The 21,848-nt window shown below is 41.8% G+C and overlaps 1 protein-coding gene across 2 annotated transcripts; it reads right to left on the bottom strand.

Annotated features, from left to right (window-relative positions):
• Positions 1-4,633: 4,633 nt before the first annotated feature.
• On the bottom strand, positions 4,634-21,191 carry MED6 (mediator complex subunit 6). Of its 2 annotated transcripts, XM_084792298.1 has the most exons (8): positions 21,034-21,190; positions 17,164-17,323; positions 15,732-15,823; positions 13,793-13,875; positions 12,824-12,932; positions 10,242-10,357; positions 5,574-5,601; positions 4,634-5,018 (listed from the first exon to the last, which is right to left on the bottom strand). In XM_084792298.1, exons 1-8 carry the CDS (start codon positions 21,053-21,055, stop codon positions 4,888-4,890), a joined length of 741 nt encoding a protein of 246 aa, XP_084648424.1. In that variant the 5' UTR covers positions 21,056-21,190; the 3' UTR covers positions 4,634-4,887. The 2 variants fall into 2 exon arrangements, with proteins under 2 accessions (XP_084648424.1, XP_084648425.1); XM_084792299.1 differs by lacking the exon at positions 10,242-10,357 and having other exon boundaries at positions 21,034-21,191.
• Positions 21,192-21,848: the final 657 nt, after the last annotated feature.

Below are 21,848 nucleotides of genomic sequence, written 5' to 3'. Positions count from 1 at the left end.
AAGGTTAATGAATACATATCCTCGTTTTGGGAGCTGAATTTGTTTGAGATATGGAACCCATTGTGTTGCGGGTAGTTTTGTCTCACCTTTCTCTCATAAGGGATGGGCACTTTCACCTTTTAGTTCTAATGTCCTTCTCTTGGCTTTATGGTGCCTGATGTATAGGCCAGGTCACTACCTGTCTCCTGAGAAAATGTATCCCGTTTTTAGAGACAATTAACCGTAACACCATTGCATAAGGAAATGATCAGGACCCCAGTAAAAAGTATTCTGCATCACCATGGCAATCACAAGCAGGCCCTCCCTCCCCTAGAGGTAACCGTGGCTACTTACTCCAATAACTATGCAGGGAAGAATAACTAACCATGAAAACCCAGTGGTCATTTAGCCAAAGTTGTCAATCATGAGCTAGATTTTTGTCAATTCCATCACGTCCTAGGATATGAGTCTGCAATAACCAGTAAGAAGTTGCTAAATACAGGCTCAGCTGTGAGCAACCTGGATCAGTGGCCAACAGAAGGTATTTGAGGAGGGAACCCAAGTTCTACGGCACTGGGCCTTCTCCTTCAGTTCATGTTTCTTGCTTGAGGAATAATCACATGCCTGTAATCCCAGCACTCAGGAGGCAGAGGCAGGCAGATCTCTGTGAGTTCGAGACCAGCCTAGTTTACAAAGTGAGTCCAGGACAGCCAAGGCTACACAAAGAAACCCTGTCTTAATAAACAAAAAACAAACAAAAATTCTATTTAGTAAATGAAGAATTTTAAAAAAGTCCAATCTGGGTTTGTGTAAAGGTCGGCACGTTGTGTGTATACACAACACAAATGCCCAGAAGTTTGTGTAAGGGTTGGCATGTTGTGTGTATACACACCACAAATGCACAGAGGTTTGTAGAAGGGCCAGCATGTTGTGTGTATACACACCACAAATGCCCAGAGGTTGCTCACATTGCCTTTCTCAGTAGTAAAAATGCAGGAGAAAATACTCATAATGGGCCGAGCTTTGGGCCATACGCAGGGAAACTATTTTGTATAGAAAGGGATACAGCCCAAGAACAACATATACAGACTCATGGGAAGTAGTAAATGATGTGGCTAGTTGTAGTGGATCTACCATAATAATGACCGGAAGAAGGAAGAGTAGGGTGGAGATACGGCTATCTGGTGCTGGTAGCTTTACTTGCTAGACAAGTGACACTGAAGTAGGCCATCCCTTCGTCCCCTGGGCAAACACCAGTGTGAAAATACCCCTTTCTCATATACCTTACTACCAGTTCCAGCAGGTCATATCACAAGCAGCCCTGATGCCAGCCCCTAGGGGGTAGCACCCTTTCTCCAAGATCTATCCATCATGGCTTTTAGCAGACCTTCTCCTGAGCCCCTGAGGTACCAGTACTGTCTAGGTGGCCAGTAAGCTGCCAACACGTCTATCCTCAACTTGTAAACAGCAAGCCCCACACAAACAATGCCTTGTCCTTCTCACTCCAGGTCCCAGAAAGAGACTTGTGAGGAAGACAGCTAGCTCACCACGGCCATTTCCCTTTGCTGGGGCAGGCAGTTCCTCCGGGAAATCCTACCACTGCGAAGCTCACTGTTGTATAGCTCCCCAGCCCTCTAGTACCTTTTCAATTAACCTCTTACAGTAATTTCTCCTGGTGCAATTTCTCTTTTATGGATGGATCTTGATGGATACAAGGCCTGGCTCCCGCCTTGATTTTAATAGAAACATAGCGAGCTGGGCATGGTGGCGCATGCCTTTAATCCCAGCACTCGGGAGGCAGAGGCAGAGGCAGGCGGATCGCTGTGAGTTCGAGGCCAGCCTGGTCTACAAAGCGAGTCCAGGACAGCCAGGGCTACACAGAGAAACCCTGTCTCAAAAAACCAAAAAAAAAAAAAAAAAAAAAAAAAAAAAGAAAGAAAAGAAAAAAGAAACATAGCACAAGCCTGGGTTTGGTTTGAACTTGAACATGGCCTTAAACCCAAGAGCCATCAGTTCTTGGAGCAGACCAGGAGCTTACAAGGCTCTGCTGCTCCTTGTTTTAGCCTCAAGGTCATCTTCAGTTACTCTGAAGGCAGCATGAACTGATGGGAGCTTTTAGTCTACACAAAATGGACAGATAAGATGTGGAAATACACATAATCTTTTAAAGTGTCTCATATATGTGTGTGTATGTCATGTGTTGTCAACCGGTCAGCTGAGGCCTAAGAACAGTGACACTCCAGTAGCATAAACAAACATCACAAATTTTAAATGCTGTTCTTGAAATAGAATACATATCCTTAAAGAGACGGCTTCTCTCCAGGTTGGGAAGAATCTAAAATAAACATCTTACTGTGCTAAGCAATGAAGAAAAGTATCCAATGGGTGAGAGCACAGGAAAAAAACAAACAAACAAACCTCAGGGTCATGGCTAAACTGACACACTTCAGCAGCATCTCCAGGAGAGAGGAAGAGGCTACTCACAGCAGAAAGCCAACGGGCAGGCAGAGAGCAGAATTACACCATCACTTAGGTCCTACCCTAGCAACACAGGTAAGAACTACCATTGTAAGCTGATGTGGCTGAATGTTTGAGGGACAACAAGAATTATTTACAAAACCTCCCGATATAACTGAAAGGGGCTGGAAAGATGGCTCTGCGAGAGCACTTCCTTAGCAAGCATGAAGGCCTGAGTTCAAATCCCCAGCATCCTCATAAGTCAGGTATGACTGGACATTTGTGTATGCCAGTGTAACCCCAGCATTGCAGAGGAGGGGGGTAGTTCTTGGAGCTTCAGGGTCAGTCAGCCTAGTCACAACAGCCAGCAAGCTTCCAGTTAGTGAGAGATCATGTCTCAAGGGTATGACAAAGAGCAAGAGAAGACAGTCTTTGCCGTGCACATGGGTGTACTTACTAACACACACAAAGCCAAACACTAAGAAAAAATATCTTGGGAGGCAGAGGCAGGTGGATCGCTGTGAGTTTGAGGCCAGCCTGGTCTACAAAGTGGGTCTAGAACAGCCAAAGCTACACAGAGAAACCTTGTCTCGAAACCCCACCCCCCAAAAAAATACATATATATATTGTAAAAAAGGAAAGTCATGTTGTAGTGGAGTAGCCTTATGAGCTCACCCTTAACCAAGTGATCACACTATTGTGGGACAGATTGATGAACTATGCCGCAACCATCTTTCCTGTGGAATTTCTATAAAACAGACATGAACTAAATTTAGTATATTAAACACACTGGCATTCAACAAAATAATTAGCCTACACTCTTTAAATATCAAGCTCATGAAAACAAGGCTTAGGGCTGGAAAGTAGGTACAGTGGCCAAGAGCTTATCTGGCATTCAGGAGGTGCTGGGCACAATCCCCATCACCACCAATTTAAAATAAGAAAGAAAAATAAAGCTTAAAGGGGGAATTCCAGATGGAAAGAGTAGGCAAACAAAGAGACGCAGCAATTAAAGCAGGATTTTGTTTTGCTGTAGATGGCATTCCAGGTGCTGTGGGCATGATCAGAATAAGACCTACAGATCAAATAACTGAATTTAGTAACAATAGTTTAATTTTCATAACTGTATTACAGCCATATAAGATATTCTTGAATTTTGGAGACATACATTAAATCAGTTAAGAGAAATGGGCGTATGTGTCTGCTACTTTTCTCACTGCTGTAACCAAAGTGCTTCAACAGAACTCCACAAGGCATAGAAACATACAGGGACATGCCTGCAGAGAGAGACCTACTCCTTCCATCTAGACCTTGCTGCAAGGTTTCTTCTGGAACCTTTCAATACAATACCACCAGTAGGGTGCAAAATCTCAATACAGTTTGGGGAGGACACTGCAATCCCAATCAGCAGCATGACTATAAATGAATCAAAAATTAAAAAGGATGCACACATGTATGTATGCCACACAGGCTCACAGAGAAACAACTCCTCTCCATGAGTTGGAGAGGGCAATAGACACTGGAAAGCGCTGTGTGTGAGGGGTTAATATATAAGGAACTCTGTGTTCGATCTGACACTATCAAAATTAAAAGCAAGAACAAATACCACACAGAAGGCCAAACACTTCGTAAGAGCAGAAATAAGAAATTTGTCTTGCCACTTTAAGGAATAAAACACGTTCTGCTGCTTAACTAGCAGTAGGACGTGTGGTGACCGGACACTGAAGAATACACTACTTCACGCTTGGCACAAACAACCTGACAATATGGAGTAAGAGCCCCAACGATGTGGAGCAGACTGCAGTGACCCAACCCTACGGAGCATGCACACGGCACTCAACACAAGCACAGTCACTGCAGCTTTCTTTACTATAGCAAACGGAAAGAACTCCCAAGTGACACAGGAAGGAGTAAGAAACCTGAGCTGCATCTCAGGAATCATAGTCCACAAGTGCTCACGACGGACTCACACGATACACGATAAAGAATATGCGAAGAAGGAAATTACTGGAATCTGTAATGATGTGTGTGTGTGTGTGAGAGAGAGAGAGAGAGAGAGAGAGAGAGAGAGAGAGTTTTTCTTTACCTTTCAATTATTCAATAAATGTATTACTCTAATACAAATATCCAAATAGTACACGGCATGCTTAGTTACTGCACCAATATTTATCCTCTTAGAGACAAGAAGCATGATGCATAATATATACAAATAACTTTATTGTTTTTAAAGATATACACAGGCATATCTGTGAGTTAGGTGCACTGCATAAGTCCAGTAGAGGAAAAGTTACAAAAGATACATAAGAAATATTCACATAGAAAGCATGGCAGGGAGTGTCCTTCGCTAAAGAACAAATGCATTGCAGACGAGGGCTGCGATAGTGTTTCAGGGCTCAGAGGCTCCCACGGTGCTGAGGTATAGTGACGACAAGGAGCTTCCCTGTCCAAGACTCACTGAAGTCTCATCCGTTTCTCAGGGGGACCTTTAGTGCTCACAGTCTGCTGAGTGTTCTTAGTGCTCTCCTTCTCCTCAGATTTCACAGTCTCTGGCAGAGGCTCTGCCTCTTTCTTTGTCTGATCCACTAGACGTCAAAAGCAGGTATTGTGTCAAGACAAGTGGAAGTGGAAAGAAGACACAATTTTAAACAGTGGTTAACATCAATAGTTTACTCTTTGAAATTCATTTTTAATTGCTTATGAAGTTGAATATTTACTTTTTCCCCCTAGGCAAACATATTTTAAAATTCAATTATAAACCTAAACATTTATTAACTCAAGGAAATTTATAATGCTAGGCAAATATGTGACGCTAAAACGAGACATGTGTAAGCAAGCGACCAAAAAATGATTCTGTGGCAATCTCACAGACAGCGCCACACGATGACACCCAACGCCAGGCCACTCTGGATTCCTGGCTCTCATTCTCCCCACCCACACTCTACTTTCAAATGCTAGTTTCACTACCACAAAAACACTACCTGTTCGCAAGTCAACAGAGTTCAAAGGTCAGAAGTGACAAACTACAATGAGACAGTGTGAAAGGACAAAATAACCACAGCTCCTCTCACATGTCACTGCTGCTAAGACACTAAATTAATCTTATTTCAAGTTCCGTAAGAATAGCAGAGAAACCATACCTGGGACAGGCTTTTCTCCAGACTTTTGCTAGGGTTTCAAAAATAAGAAATGGGGGAGGAAAGGGAAAAATCAAGTTAATAAAGCTTTGTAGTCTTAAGGGGCATACTTACGTAACTGCATTGTAAATGACAGTTACCACTGAAGCACCATAAAAGCTTGTCACCTTCTTCTTCTTATCTGTCCCTCCAGAAAGACAAATCTAAACCAGAAGTCAGCCATAAAAGTGCTGTTCATCTAACAAGCTGTGTGTCGCCCCAACAAAGGCAACATTACAAAGAATAGCCACATCGAACTAATGAGAAGAAGTAACAGTCTCCAAACCTTCAGACACTTACCCGCTTAGAGGACAGGAGCTATAAAAAGGAGCATGAACCCAGGAGTGGCTTAGTCCTGGCACTTGGGCAGCAGAGGCAGATGAGCCTCTGTGAGTTTGAGGCCAGCCTGGTCTACATAGCAAGTTCCACGCATGGCAGGCATGGGAACTAAGATTTTCCCCCCGAAAGCTTATTTATTCTTATGTGTATGGGTATTTTGCTGGCATGTATGTCTATGTACCATGTACATAGATGGTATCCATGGAAACCTGCAGAAAATGGTCAAATCCCTTGGAACAAGAGTTACAGATGGTTGTGAGCTGTCAAGTGGGTGCCAGGAACAAAACCCAAATCCTCTAAAAAGCAGCAAGTGCTCTTTACCGCTGAGCCACCTCTTCAGCCCAGCAGGGATCTGAACTGAATTCCAGGCACCCACTCTGGGTAGCTTACAACTGCCTGGAATTTCAGCTCCAGAGATCCAGGCACCCTCTTTTGGCCCCTGAGAGCATTGCACTCATATGCACAAACCTATTCACAGACACATAAACAGACCTATACACTCTAAAGACATAATTTAAAAAGTAATTTTGAAAAAATAATCTTAAGTATGCTATTAAAAGTGAAACCCCAAGGGCCTGGGAGGTGGCTGTGTAGGTAAAGGCACTTGCACCAAAGCCTGACCACCTACCAGAGTTTGATTCCCTAGAAACCGCACTAAATAAGTGTCTTTTGTTTGTTTGTTTGTTTGAATGAAACTGTCGGAGTGCTGGGGACATTAGAAGCCGGCAGCAGTGTCTTGCCTCCCTCCCAGCCATGTGCCCTTTTCCTGCCAGCTTAGTCTTTCCCTGGCTGCTCCTGCTCCACCTTTGTCCTCATGGCAACTTCTTTACCATGGTGACCTCCTCATGACCACCTCTGTGACCACCTCCTCATGGACTCTCCTTCTTCTCCCTCCCATCTGGGAACCCCCTTCTGGGGTCACAAGTCCTGCCTTAGCACTCCTGCCCAGCTATTGGCCGTTCAGCTCTTTATTAACCAATCAGAGATGGGAGAACAATTTTTGTACAACACTGAGACAGGAGATGCTTCAATAGTAATGGCAATGCACACGTCCTGAGTGCAACCAGATCTCTGGCACAGAAATCAGCATCTGTATACAGAGTGCACAAAGTGTCCCCCAACACCACACATACATTACAATATCTATGCACATCTGGTATCTCAGAAGAAAACGTAATCTCTTTACACTAATGTTACACCAGCACTTTTTTTTCTAAGTTTTTATGTGTATCATTGATTTTTGTTGGCATGTATGTCTGTTACAACATGCATGCATGATGCCCACCAAAGCCAGTAGAGAGCCTCAGATCCCCTGGAACTGGAGTCAAAGATGGTTCTGAGCTGCCATGTGGGTGCTGCAGATTGAACCCAAGTCCTCTGGAGGAGCAGCCCATTGGCTCTTCAGCACTAACCTACCTCTCTCGCCTCTCCCACGTATCTCCTAAATGCTTTTCTGCACAGCGGTCCCCCCACCCCCTTAGGCCTATCTGCTTTATAAAAGACCACACTTTTTTCTGGAATCACCTGCTCCACCTTCATAGTGTCAATTGTGAACTCGCATACTCTCACTGCAGGTACTGTGAACAGTTACACTTAACAAGACTGAACATGGCTCCTTATTATTCATCATGCAGAAGAAGTTTTCCATGGAAAGCCTGACATTGCTATCCTCAAAAAGGTGTGGCGATGAGGGTCTGTGATGCCAACTACTAAGAAGGCTGAGGCAGGAGGATCACATGTTCATAGCCTACTTGTGCTAGGGAGACAGTTCAAGGCTATCTTGGGCAACTTAGTGAGACCCTGTGACAAAAATAAAAGAAATTAACAGGGCCAGTAAAATGGCTCAGAAAAGTAAAATGCACTTACCACCAAGGGTGACCTGCATTTGACCCCAGGGAGCCACACCAGGGAAGGGAAAAAAATCAACTCCCACAAGTTGTCTTATAGCCTCCATATGCATACACCATCGCATGTCTCCCCTCCCCCAAGAACCACTCTACCAAAAAGTTATTTTTAATTTTTTATGAGAAAAATATTTTTTTTCTTAAGGAAAAAAGAAAGGCTGCTGAGGATGCAGTTCCTCCAAGGTCACCTGGGCTACCTAACATTGAAAAAAAAAAAGAGGCCGATTTTGAAGGTTGGCCCTTGGCTGGAATGTATAAACTTGAACTGTGGGAGGTTCCCACCACTCTGAACCGGACAACACTGGTTTGCTCTCCCTGTGCTGCACAAAGATCTGCTTTCCTTCAGACTGTGGGATTTTGTTAGGTGCCTGACAGAAGTGTTGCTATATGACGAACTACCTCTACAAGACTTAGTTTTGAGTTTCTAATGAATTTCCACAGCAGAAATATTGATATACTGGTGTGTTTTCATTGAGAAGGTAAAATGCATACTCTATAGCCTGTTATAAGAAAGGGAAAAGGACAAGGAAACCTATACTGTATACAAACCAGACTCCTCCAGGCTCTACTGTGCCCTCTTCCCACAGGATCTGACTATATACTTTTTTTTAATCCGTAGGAGTGTTTTGTTTAAAAGTACATCTGTGCACTACACGTATACCTGGTACCTGTCCACAGAGGCCAAAAGACAGCATCAGAGTCTCTGGAAGTAGAGTTACAGACAGTTGTGAGCTGCCATGTGGGGGCTGGGCATCCCACCTGAATCCTCTGAGAGCAACCAGAACCCTTACCATTGAGCCCTCTCTCCAACCCATGGCTGTATATTCTTACTATATCTCAGAGTAATAAATCTCTACCAAGTAAAACTCTTATAAATCCTTATAACAAATTACCAAATGACAGTGGTCACAGACACCCCACAACACAAAGCACATATCATCAACATATCAAGGTTTAAATATAGCTAAAGTAACCTGGAGGAGCAAATAGTTTTTACTTTACACGAGAAGAGGAAATATATAGAGTAACACTGAAGGAAATGAAAAATTTGAGATTTTTGTACTGCTAATATGAACCACTTGAACCGACACCCTAAGCACCAACGCACACCAACTAATCTTCCCTAGTGATCTTGCCAACCAGCTAGCAGAATGTACTTTGAGCTATGCCAACAGACAGAACACCTTTAGTCAAACTGAATCACAGTCTTAAAGTAAACCTGATTAGAGTCGTATCCTATAGTACCTGAGAAACTTGCTGATTAAAAACTAGAACCACTGAAAAGAAATTCATCATAAAAGACATAAAGACCTGAATCATAGGTAGAGTAGTGTAACATCCAGCAGTAACAAGAATTAAATATGGAAAAGCTGCTTCAAAGACACATGAAGACTTCCCAAACAGTCTCTTAAACATCACCACAGAAGAAACATACTTAGGCATCAGTAGCCCAGCTGCTCAATATCATGTCTAAGCAGGAGTATACCCCAAGCACCAAGTGGCTAGGGAATGAATTCTGGGTAGCATCTGCTTCTGTAGGCCTGAGAAGGAAGGATCCTGGCAGCTTCTACCTTCAAGCACAGTTCGTGAACTTTCTCTAAGCTGGTTTCTGATGTTCTATCAACCTCTGTCACACGTTCTCTTCACTTCCACATAACCATTATAGTAGCATTCGTTGCTGTTTTACAGTCAGATGGGGAAGAGGAGGCTTGTTCTAATGTCACTTTACGATATTTTTTTTTAATCTCAGTTAGCTTAAAACCTTTACAAATTCTCATCTCCCTCCTAACAGCAATAAACATGCCTGTGAGAGCACACTTCTCTGTAGAGTCCAGAATGACCGACACTAACACGGCCACGTGCTCCACCTCTCACTGCCTCACCTCAGATGCTCAAGTTGTTGGAATGGGAGGCGGGTCTGCTGGGGCCGCTCCACTGCCTCTAGGTGACGAGGCGGTGTTACAAACCTTTACCACAGAGAGCTCCACGACCACCTCTGCTTCCTCTCTTGACCACGCCAGCCCTCTACCACTTTCTGTTTCTTCTGTTACAAGTTAAGAGCCTACACACCTTCCACGGCAGGCCGGGGAGCAGCAGGCAGAACAGAAAGCACGAGTTTCCTATTCTAGGTTCGTTGTAACTACTGTGCTCTCAGCAACCTTATGGCTGAGACTAGGATCTCAACACAGAGCCCTATGCTCACCCAGACTCATGAGCAGCAGAGAACAATGCTGCGTCCACTCGTTCCATCCATTATCTCCGTAAGTCGTTAAAGCCTCTCCTCTCATTCAGGTCAGGAAAAGCAGTATTTTAAATCACACCTAAAAGACCTTCCAATTAAAAATGTTAGGAAAGTGTTAAATCAAAATTCATAACTCAGTCTCATTACCTGAACAAATCTGGGTGGGAATTTTTGTCTGAGGTCTAAGAGTAAGGCATCCACACGCTGTCTCTGAAAAATGGAGCTTGGTTCTTCTTTCCTTTTGGCTTTAGGTTTGACTTTATCTGTTAAAATATCAAAATCCAAATCAACATACTGAATATACCCAAACCATTATTTTTAATGACATCTTTACTAGGACAATTCTTCAAATAAAACATAGCAAGTACATAGAAGAATTTCCTAACTTCCTTTACAGATGCTGTTAAGTCCTAACATTTCAAAAGCCGACACAGTTCAGTTTCAGTGTGCAGCACCAACGGGCGAACAGTTCTGAGACTAGCGTTCTTCGTACTTACCTACATCATCCATATATTGGCTTGAAATTACTTTTGAGTAGTTTAAGTACAACTGAATGGCCCTTTTCTATACAATCTACCTAGACAAACAGAAAAGGCAGGTGTTGCAAACTCTAGTTACTATGCTCAGTTACGAAGACAGCAATTAAACTAGCAAGAGAACCAAGAGTTCAACGTCATCCATGGCTATACAGCAAGTTCAAGGCTATCCTGCCTGGACTGCACAAGATCCGTCTCTAAACACTGCAATTAGCTGGAAATGGTGATGCATTTCTCTGTTAATCTTGGCACTTGGGAGGATGAGGCGAGGAGAGCTGTGGGCTCAAGGCCAGCCTGGGCTCCATATGGACAGATTTTTCTAAAACACATTTATTTGTGCAATCTCATTCTAAGAAAAAAGCTAAACACTGTATCGAGAGGAAAATTACAAAACAAGATCATGAAGGCAAGAAAAAAATAAGAATATGAAAAGAGAAATTCTAAAGTTACTCACAGGTGGGATTTGCTCTGGCAAGGGGAAATAGGGTAGAGGATGGCGGTGAGGACCGTCTCTACACGAAGGATTGATTCCAAGTGACTATGCTCTAGACAACACAAGGTCAGGACAACTGTCCCTGAGTCGCCGTCACTCCACTAAGGCACATTTTCCTACATCAAAAGTACTGCCTGTACCCAATATTAAGAATCAGTATCTCAAAGGCCACTGCAGGGCTCGGAATCCTACACAAGGCCACCTTTCCCACTTCCATTATTCTAAAAAGAAACACTGATACAGGCACATTTCTGGACATAAGTTTTTAGTAAAACATGGTAGAACAGCCATAGATTAACAGCCATGGGAACTAAAGGACCTAGTGTCATGACAGGTGATAATATCAAAGAGTCAGCAAGTGACCTAGGGCCAGTGAAATGGCGCAGTGGACAAAGGCACTGGCTGTATAAGCCTGGAGCCTGTGTTTAATCCCCAGAACCCACATTAAAGGTGGATGCAAAGAATCAACTCCAGAATTGTCCTGACATCTACAAATGTGCTGTGGTATACAAGCTTACACACACCTCTCTCTCTCTCTCTCTCTCTCTCTCTCTCTCTCTCTCTCACACACACACACACACACACACACACACACACACACACAGACACACACACACACACGACAGCCAGCAAGCAAGCTAATCAACTAGGGATATAACTTGGGGGTAAAGTGCTTGCCTAGCATGCCTATGGTCATAGATTTAATCTTTAACACAATAGAAAAAATGTTTAAAAATAAATAAGAGAGCCGGGCATGGTGGCGCACGCCTTTAATCCCAGCACTTGGGAGGCAGAGGCTGGTGGATCGCTGTGAGTTCGAGGTCAGCCTGGCCTACAAAGTGAGTCCAGGACAGTCAAGGCTACACAGAGAGACCCTGTCTCGAAAAACCAAAAAAAAAAAAAAAAAAAAAAAAAAAAAAGAGGGAACACAGCCTAGCATTCTGAAGAAAGAGCACCAAGGACAGTTATTTCACCTTGACTTTGTAACTTAGAGGGCCGAAAGGTTCCAAATTGCAAGACAACTCAAGAAGTTTAAAAAAAAAAAAACAAACAAACAAGGGGGGTGAGGGTGGGGGGCAAGGGTTGGAGAGATGACTCAGCAGTTAAGAGCACTGTCTGCTCTTCCAGAGGTCCTGAGTTCAATTCTCAGCAACCACATGGTGGCTCACAGCCATCTGTAATAAGATCTGATGCCCTCTTCTGGCCTGCGGATATACATGCATAAAATAGATCTTTAAAATTATATATTAAGCCAGGCGTGGTGGCACATGCCTTTAATCCCAACACTCGGGAGGCAGAGGCAGGTGGATCACTGTGAGTTCGAGGCCAGCCTGGTCTACAAGGCTACACAGAGAAACTCTGTCTCGAAAAACAAAACAAAACATATCTATTAAAAAAAAAAGTAAAAAAAAAATAGCTTTGCTAATTCATCACCAATGTCTCTTCTCTTTATGTTCTAAATAATCTAAAACCTTAAAACGTCTTTAAAAAAAAAAACTTCTTTACAAAGCTTATGGACGTTACCTCATGGATAAAGCTAATAACTGTTCTGATGTTACAATTACTGAACCTATGAACACAGGGGCAGCAATGTCATCGTCTTCTGAGAAACTAAAACCTACCTAGATAACTTCACAGGCCCCCGAGCTTCATCCTCAGGGGATCAAACTGTTTTGGGAGGGCCGAGGCGCACTACTTACCTTGCTCTTCGTGATCTTTAAAGTGCCACCAATACCCTTTGGAAGGATGGTATCGACAGTATGACATAGCTTCATCAAAGGCTGACTGAATACCATGGACTGCAGTAAGCTTGTAAAACAAAACAAAAACTCATGAGGTCAACTGACATGTCCTAACTAAATATAAAAATTTACCTATTCAAAGACAATAATTTCCTATATTCAGAATCTAGATTAGCATTTGATTGGAGTTATACTCATCCCTCAGTATCTGCAAGGGATTAATTATATATAATTGTCATTATATATGTATAAAAATAATTAACATTTAGCTATTATACATAATATATAAGCTTAATATATTATGTATAGTAGCTAAATTATAATTCTAAATATATAATAGCTAAATATTATTTTATATAGCTATATATAATAGCTAAATACGTATAATTATATATTAAGTATGTAATAATTATCTATATTCTATATATTTAAAATCTCTCTATATTACTTACAAGGCATAACAACATAATATAAATGCTATATAGATAGCTGTTACAATGTATTGTTTAGGGAATAATAAAAAGGACAACAAAAATTTAGTATGGGTGCAGTTTTTTTTCCAAGTGTTTTTATGCATATTACTAATGAGTGTAGCTCTCAGGCAGACTCTGTATTAGCACCAACTTGATCCACAGTAACAGTGCTCAAAACCCTTCAACAGTCAATATTTTATAGCAGCTTACACAAAGCAGCTTACACAAAGACCTCCTACTTGATTCTCAGAGCAAGGTACTCAATTAGAAGCCTGCTTTAGTGTTCAAAGACTATGAAAAAAGCTAGGGGTGCTGGAAACATCTTGCATCTCAGAAGATGGAGGCAGGAGGAACAGTGGTTCAAGGCCGTCTTCAGGCCCACGGTGAACCCTGAGCTCAAGGGATAAAGAAGAGAGGGCAGGCAGACATGCAGATGGCGGGTGAAGACACATACCACTCTGGAGTTTATAACTGATCCCAAGTCTGGTGCCTGATAGATGACTCCAGCGATGATGTAGTAATCAGCCAGTGGGATAACTAAAGCAGCAAGAACAAGCTTATTAACACATCTTGGACACAAACTGCTAAAAAAGATGATTTTTCATACAACAAACAACTAACTCAGGCATTTCCCTATATGGAACTTTAGGGGAAGGTCTGGTGCTTTCTCTTTATAACAGTATAGAAAACAGCCACAATGTTTATTTATATGTTACCTAGAGTTGTTAACACTTGAGTAGATCCATCCACAAAGCCTAGAGTTCACCAACTCTTACCTCCAAGCAGGGCTTCTCAGAGCAAAGGCCCATCTGAGTCAAGTTTAATCAGCTCAATGTGCATCTGATGCAATAAGCTTATTGAAAGGAGATTCTTACTCGGTACATGTGTAGGTACACCGAGCACAATTTAATGTTGTAAGCAATGCCAAGGCTGTCAGTCAACCAGACTGTGGGAAGTAAGCCTGAGGAGCAGGGGAGAGCTGAAGACCACAGTGAAGATATCTGAGGTACTCCACTTGACTTCACATCCCAGGACTGAGCCTTAAGAACAAAGATTATGGGCTGGAGAGATGCTTCAGTGTTTCAGAGCACTGTCTGCTTTTCCAGATGTCTTGAGTTCAATTCCCAGCAACCACATGGTGGCTCACAACTGTCTATAACAAGATCTGGTGCCCTCTTCTGGTGTACAGGTAAGGAACATTGTATATATAATAAATCTTAGGGGGGGGTGGCGGGAAAGAACGAAGACAACTGCTCCTGAGCCTGGGGCCATCCTGTCCCATTCCTACATCCTGACTGTTCCCCAGTGCCCTTGCTATGGTCTAAGGTTCTCTTTTTCTCTGCAGACTCCAGACCTTCCACTCTAAAGCAATATTAAGATTCTGAACAAGAAATTCCTTGGCAAGTGACTCTTTGATACTGCCCAGGGTAAAGGATGTCCCCAAGTGTCTTGACGTAGACCATCTACTTGAGAGCTGTCTCTCGGCAGTAGCGCCCCGCTTTTCACTTTGCATCATCTCTTCTTCAGTGACACTGCAAACTCCCTGCTTGATCTCAAGGTATTTCCAAGTGCTAGTGTTCGCTAACGTATATGCCTCAGCTCTCCTGATTCAAAACCAAATCTGGATTCATTTATTCTTCAGTGTTGTTTCTTAAGCAAACATCCATTTGGTAGTAAAACCCTGGTAAGATTTTTGATTGACCGTGCCATTTGAAGGTGCTCAGTTAATCCTCTATGGACGTAATAAAATTACATAGGCCACGCACTTTATAAAGCATGAACTCAGAGACAGAGAGGAAATGAAAGGTACTCAAGAGCTCAGGGTCCAGCGGACACTCAGCCACTATGCGCACAGGAGAGGGGAACCACCTGACTTCTAGTGCTGCAGGAGTTCTGATACACTTCTGAAGCACAGCTGGACCTGCCTGCCCAGCCAAAATGCACCATGTGGATGAATATGGTAGATACCTGGCTTCCTACCGAAGTCCTCAAAAAGAGCCTTAGGTTCAGTTTCAAGTGACTTCCTGAAGTGTGTGTGTGTGTGTGTGTGTGTGTGTGTGTGTGTGTGTGTGTCTTCATCTTATGCTGACTAGAAGGCACAGTTGGTATGGATCCAGCTGTGTCCAGCTGTGTCCAGCTGGGTAACCTTACTGGGCAGCAATGATGAATTCTGGCCATGAGGACAATGGGTGCTGAGCCTGATGAGTAAGTACACTCTTAACAAGCACTGGACATGTATGCAGTTAGTAGGACCTACAGAAACAGGACTCAATGCAAAACATAACATAAAGTACCATTCCAGAATAGTACACCAAAGTAAATCCCTTGCTTAAAAACAGAATAGAGCACACAGGTCAAGAAGTAAATAAATAATGGTGTTTTGTACATTTTACCTTGAGCAGGGGACTGCCGCTGTTGCTTTCGAATGATGAAAAGAATAGGCTCTTGAGCATGTAAAAGGATGTATTCAACTCCAACCATCTGACTGAAAGGAGAACAGAGATCTACGGATGACACCTAACACGTCGTAGGACACTTAAACTTCCAAATAAACTGTAACAGCATTGTAAAAAGGGGACTAAAATTACTTATGACCAACATTAAAAGTTGGCTATTGAATAAAACTAGCTGTTTTCCCAGACAGCAGGTATACAGACTAAAATGAGGTTTTTAAACAATAAAATTTATAAAATCTCATAAATTTAGTTTCATTAAGGTTATGTGCAAAACTACAATTAGTTACCTTTAACAGCTACATTTACCTCTCAGCAAAATCTATTTAAAATATAGAAACTAAACTGTATAAAGCCTACCCCAGCCCCAACATTTATATGAGTTACTTTAGAGACTTGTACAAATGGAATGAATTTCTTATTTAGCACCCTAAGTCTAAAGACTTCTGTTTCATGTTTGGCTAAAATGTTCTTCATTTCTCAAAGAAAGGTTACAATAAACTCAGTATATTATAAAGCATTGATTTAAAGATGACAATAATCATGGTTCTCTGGCTGAAAAGTCACATTAATAAACTCACTTATCAGAGCAGAAGCCTCAGTCCATAACAGACATCATGAAGAGGTCTAGATTACAAATGTATGCCAAAATTTACAAACCCAACAAGTGTGTTTTAAAGTGTGTGTGTGTTGGGGGTGGTGGTGGTCAGAGGACAGCTTTTTGCTGTTGTTTACTTTTGAGGCTGTAATTTAATTAAAACATTTCTCCCTTCCCTCTCTTCCCCCCAAACCCTCCCATATACTCCTCCCCACTCTCCTTCAAATTCATGGCATCTTTTTCATCAATTGTTATTACGTGAATATCTGTACTGTGTCTATATATAGTATTATATACTTATGTATATTATATACAATAATAAAATACATATTATATATAATATTCCTAAACATAACCTGTTAAGTTCATATAATGTTACTTGTATGTATGTTTTCAGGCTTTAACTGTCTGGCACTGGACAACCATCAGAGTGCTCTTCCCTGGGGAGGACTGCCTCTCCCATGCCCAACTTTATTCAGTTGACTATAATTCTTTGTGTAGGGCTGAGGCCTCATGTGCTCCCACCAAACCAGAGAGCACAGCTGTCAGTAGCTAATCCTCACTTCCCACCATGTGTTCCAGGGATCAAACTCAGAGTATCAAGCCCGTGCACAAGGGCTTTTGCTCACTGAACCACCTCTCCAGCCTGCACATTTTAGTTTTTCTTCCAGAGGCTCTACTGTATCTGTCACCAACCACCACACAAAGGCCAAAATGACTGTTAGTTGCAAAATCTCTAATTGGCAAAGATGCTACCTTCTTAAAACAACTTACTTCAAGTGCTCTAATGTTAACCTCTGCATTTTGACCACTTCATTATTACATGTCCTGTCATAAAAAGGATTGCTTCTTTCTGAAAAGTAATCCAGGACACTGCCGCTGTTCAAAATGGGGATCCAAGAGCTGTCAACCCAAGAAATTCCCAGCAGATTATCTATAGGAAAGAAATAAAGGGTTAGAAAGGATAAACAATCTGATTCAACAAATACCTATTATGCACTATGAATCAAAGAATGACACAGATTCCACCCTACATAGTTTGACAGTCGAACAGAAGAGAGGAATAGGAAAAGAAACACAGTAACTACTATAATAAAGTTAGGGATAAACTAATTATATAAGCACAAGAAGGAGAACAAAACACTTTCTGGGCAAAGTAGAAATTATTTTTCATGGGGAAGGAGGTGGATTTTGCACTGTGTAAAGAAGAGAAGCTCACCATGAAGAAAAGGATAAAATACTTCCCAGCAGAGAAAATTCAAATACAAAGGTACAAAAAGAGGCAGGCAGTGGTGGCACAAACCTTTAATCCCAGCACACAGGAGACAGAGACAAGAGGACCTCTGAGTTCCAGGACAACCTGGTCTACAAAGTAAGCTCCAGAGGATCCAAGGATACACAGAAAAAACCTATCTCAAAAACCCAAAACATTAAAAAAGGAAAAAGATACAAGAGGATAAAACATATTTTTATATATTTTGATTTTGAATAGTTAAATTTGAATAAAGTTAAAATTTGAGATCTAGAAAGATCTTTTTAAAGACTAGACAAAAATCCTGCATTTTTAAATGCTGACAATTCAAAAACTTCCAAACACACCCACAACCACCAGTTTAAAGTTCTTCCTGAAAAAATAAAATAAAATAAAATAAAGTTCTTCCTGTTGGCAGGTGAAGAATGTTAGGGAGCCTCTGTAATAGACAAGAGGCTAATGGTGTAAAAATCAGGGGCAAATGGTAAGTTACATCCCTTTCTTATAACCATAATGTTTCAGATTAAGAGTAAAAGCAAGGCCCAATTTTTAATAAGACATGGTAGATCCAGGAAGAGTTATGAAGACCTCCAGCCATAGCACTCTGGGAGGCTAAGACAGGAGGCCCAAGAGACTGAGGCCAGCTTGGGCTACACATCATGATCCTGTCTCAAAAGATATAGTAAATTGGTTTTCTTTAACTAATGAGTTTTATTCTGCACTGGCTTTGATGATGTTTCACATCAATGCCTACTAAAGGCAACTAGAGTTAAGTTATAAACATCATAATGCTTATATAATACTGTTTGAAAAAACATCACCTCTTCTAAACAACTACTTTTGGCATTTCTGAAGAAGTCAGATCTAAGTCAGGGCGACAAGCAATACCATGCAAAAATGAACTGAAAAAAGGTTGTTACATGTAAAAAAAAAAAAAGATAAATAAATAAATCATGCTTTGTGTGATACAGGAAACAAATAAAGTATGTTAACAAAAACAACACCAACTACTTATTTTTACATATGTAAAAATTATATACATATATGGATAATCATAGTCAAAAATATAAAACGAGGAAATAAATTTTTCAGAACAGACATCTTTTCCAATGAAAAGCAACAAAAGGAAACCCACGACTTAGGGTTTAAATTCCCTAACCCAATAACAATTTTATTTACTGTAGAATGTACACTTCTTTTAGCTGCTTTAAAATTTTGACTTTTTTCCTTTAAAATGTTTCTTGTAGCTTATCTTTATATCACTTACCATGCATAATCACTTCATGCCCATATCTATTAACTAACTGTTGGTAGGTAGAAAAGATCTGTAACTACACATACATTATGCATGTTAAATGCTTGGCACAGTGTAACCCAATAAAAAATGAACTGTGACAGCAGTCATGGTGGCATTTTCTCTTTTCTCATGGCAACTTTAATATGCTTTTATTACTAAGTCTCATCATAACTAGAAACACAGATATACGCTCCCATTAAGTTGTTGAGTTTGTGTTCATCAGAGCTGAGCATAATAGCCACCAAATGTTTACAATTGATGACTGAAGGCCAAGGCAAGTATGATTTAATTATTTAAAATTTTTTTTTGGTTTTTCGAGGCAGGGTTTCTCTGTGTAGCCTTGGCTGTCCTGGACACACTTTGTAGACCAGGCTGGCCTCGAACTCAATGATTTAAAACCTCTATTAATCACAGATCTTAATCAATTTAAACAGCCTCATGTATCCAAGGACATTCATCTACAAAATGGTTAACTGGAATGAAAGTACAATTTCTAGTTGAAAAAATATTAGTTGTCCCACTTCAAGATAAGCTGTGATCACATCATAAATAGAGCACACTACCAGATTAAGCCGATTCAAACCCTTCTCACTGATGCAGTTATCACCCTTTTCCAAGCTACCTCTGATTTCCATCCGTCCCAGAAAACGTCCTCCTGTTTTTAAAACTCTATCTATCCTTGCTTCCTTACATTATTCTCAACAGCCAAAAAGATCTAACCAATAAATACAAAGACAGCCAGAGCAGCCATCCCCGGTGATCAACACTCCGCGGTGGCTCTCTGTCTTACTCAGAGGAAATAAACTTTACCCTCGCCTACAGTGCTTCTCCAATGTGTCTTCCCACATCTTCTCTGCCAGTCTTCTGAACATCAGAAACATGACAATGATGCTAACAAATATAAATAGTAAGTAAAACACTGAAGATGCTAAATAATCAAATATGATCTCATGAACTAAAGTCTTCTCTTTTCATTCATTAACAAGACAGTACGGTGACACAGACAGCTGTCCCTGTAGCACAGAACAATCTTCAAGTGATTAACTTAGAAACTTGAAACACTTCACAATGAAAAACAAGCAGGTAAAAATGTGATCCAGAAACACTGACAACCAAACATGCTCTAAGTAACTATACATAAGTTAGCTGGAACCTCGGTTCACCTAATATGGGGGGGAGAGGGGGAGAGAAAGCATCTCAAACACTTTAAAAATGAAACATGCCCACGCTGGGAATCCTAACTAATTAAACTCAATAAACACACATCCACACAAAACCATGGCAGTATATGGTTAACTTGTTGGGATAAAAGAGGATAATGGGGGCGGGCGTGGTGGTGCACGCCCTTAATCCCAGCACTCGGGAGGCAGAGACAGAGGATCTCTGTAAATTCAAGGCCAGCCTGCTCTATAAAGCGAGTCCAGGGCAGCCAGGACTACAAGAGAAATCCTGTCTCGAAACAAACAAACAATAAAAAACAAAAATGGAAAAAAAAACAACAAAAATGGGTGATATAAATGCCCAAAATACATTACATACATGTATGAAACTGTCCGAAAGAAAAACGAAATATATACAAACAATCAAACATGCTACCCTACCAAAAAGCAATTAAGAAGCTGCATTTCCATTTATTTATTTTCTGACTCAATGAAAACTACAATACTTCTACAGCTCAGCTTGCCGAAGGTAACCGTTGAATGATAAATGAAAAGTATTATAGACTAAAAATCAAAACGTATTAATATGAAGACTTGGGGATTTCTGTCCGGGGACCCGTACAGTGGGATTCATCCTTATTTTATTCCACTTCTCTCTTTCGAAAAGCCATTCCTTCACCCGGATATAATGCCCCAGCACTGTGGTAGAAAAAGCCCTAAACTGTTTCTAACTCTTCCGCTTCGCCCCCTTTAAAGGGACTCGTCAGAACACGGAAAAACTCGACAACTTTTCGTCAAATTAGAGCCTTCGGTTGTCTAGAAGCCACTCAAAAGGACTTGAGAGACTTCACTAAAGGGTGTGACGCAGACCTCGGCAAGCTATAAACCCCCAGCCGACCACAATCTGGGAGTGTGGGAAGCGTAACACTAATTACCTCGGATATCCACCGCCGCCATAATTCCAAAAACGCTCGCTTAGCCTCCTTCCGGCGCACAGTAAAGGTAATGACTACTGCGACGGAAACGGCGGGTACGGAAACTGCCGTACGGATGGCAAACCGGTCAAAAGTATTCACGTGAAGCGGGGCGGGGTTGGGAGGGTGCGGGAGGCAAAGTGGGCGGAGCCTTGTTGAGGTTGTTGTTGGTGGTGGTGGTGGTGGTGGGTTTGTTTGGTTTTTTTGGTTGTTGTTTTTTTTGGGGGGGGTTGTTTGTTTGTTTTGTTTTGCTGTTGGTTACCTGCGGGGAGGAAAAAGCCAAGGCATGGAGTAGCGGCTGGAAATAGCAGTAGGACTGGCGGAAGGGTGGAGCAGGAAGGGGGAGGGGCGGGGCCTGGAGGCCAAGGCGTCCTAGTTAGGGGAGAGCCACATCGCATGGACGTCAAGCTGAAACTGGCAGAGGTTAGAGGGACGGAGCCTCCACCACCACCACAACAACAAAAAGGCAAAGCGTAGCCGGGCGATGGTGATGCCCACCTGTAATCCCAGCACTCCCGAGGCAGAGGCAGGTGGATCTCTGTGAGTTCAAGGCCAGGCTGGTTTACAAAGTGAGTCCAAGACAGTCAAGGCTACACAGAGAAACTCTGTCTCAAAAAACAAAAAACAAAACAACAACAACAACAACAAAAAGGCAAAGCGTCAGGACAGAGCAGTGGGGAAAATAATTCTATATACAGGTAAAGAGGTTGAACAGAGCCTGCCTTATGCTCACCCACCGACAGTCCTAGATTTTCTAAACCAAGGTACTCACTTGT

The sequence above is a fragment of the Acomys minous genome (assembly GCF_964271855.1).
Source record: "Acomys minous genome assembly, chromosome: 8".
In the NCBI taxonomy this organism is placed as follows: Eukaryota; Metazoa; Chordata; class Mammalia; order Rodentia; family Muridae; genus Acomys; species Acomys minous.
This window is presented reverse-complemented; position numbering and strand designations above follow the sequence as displayed.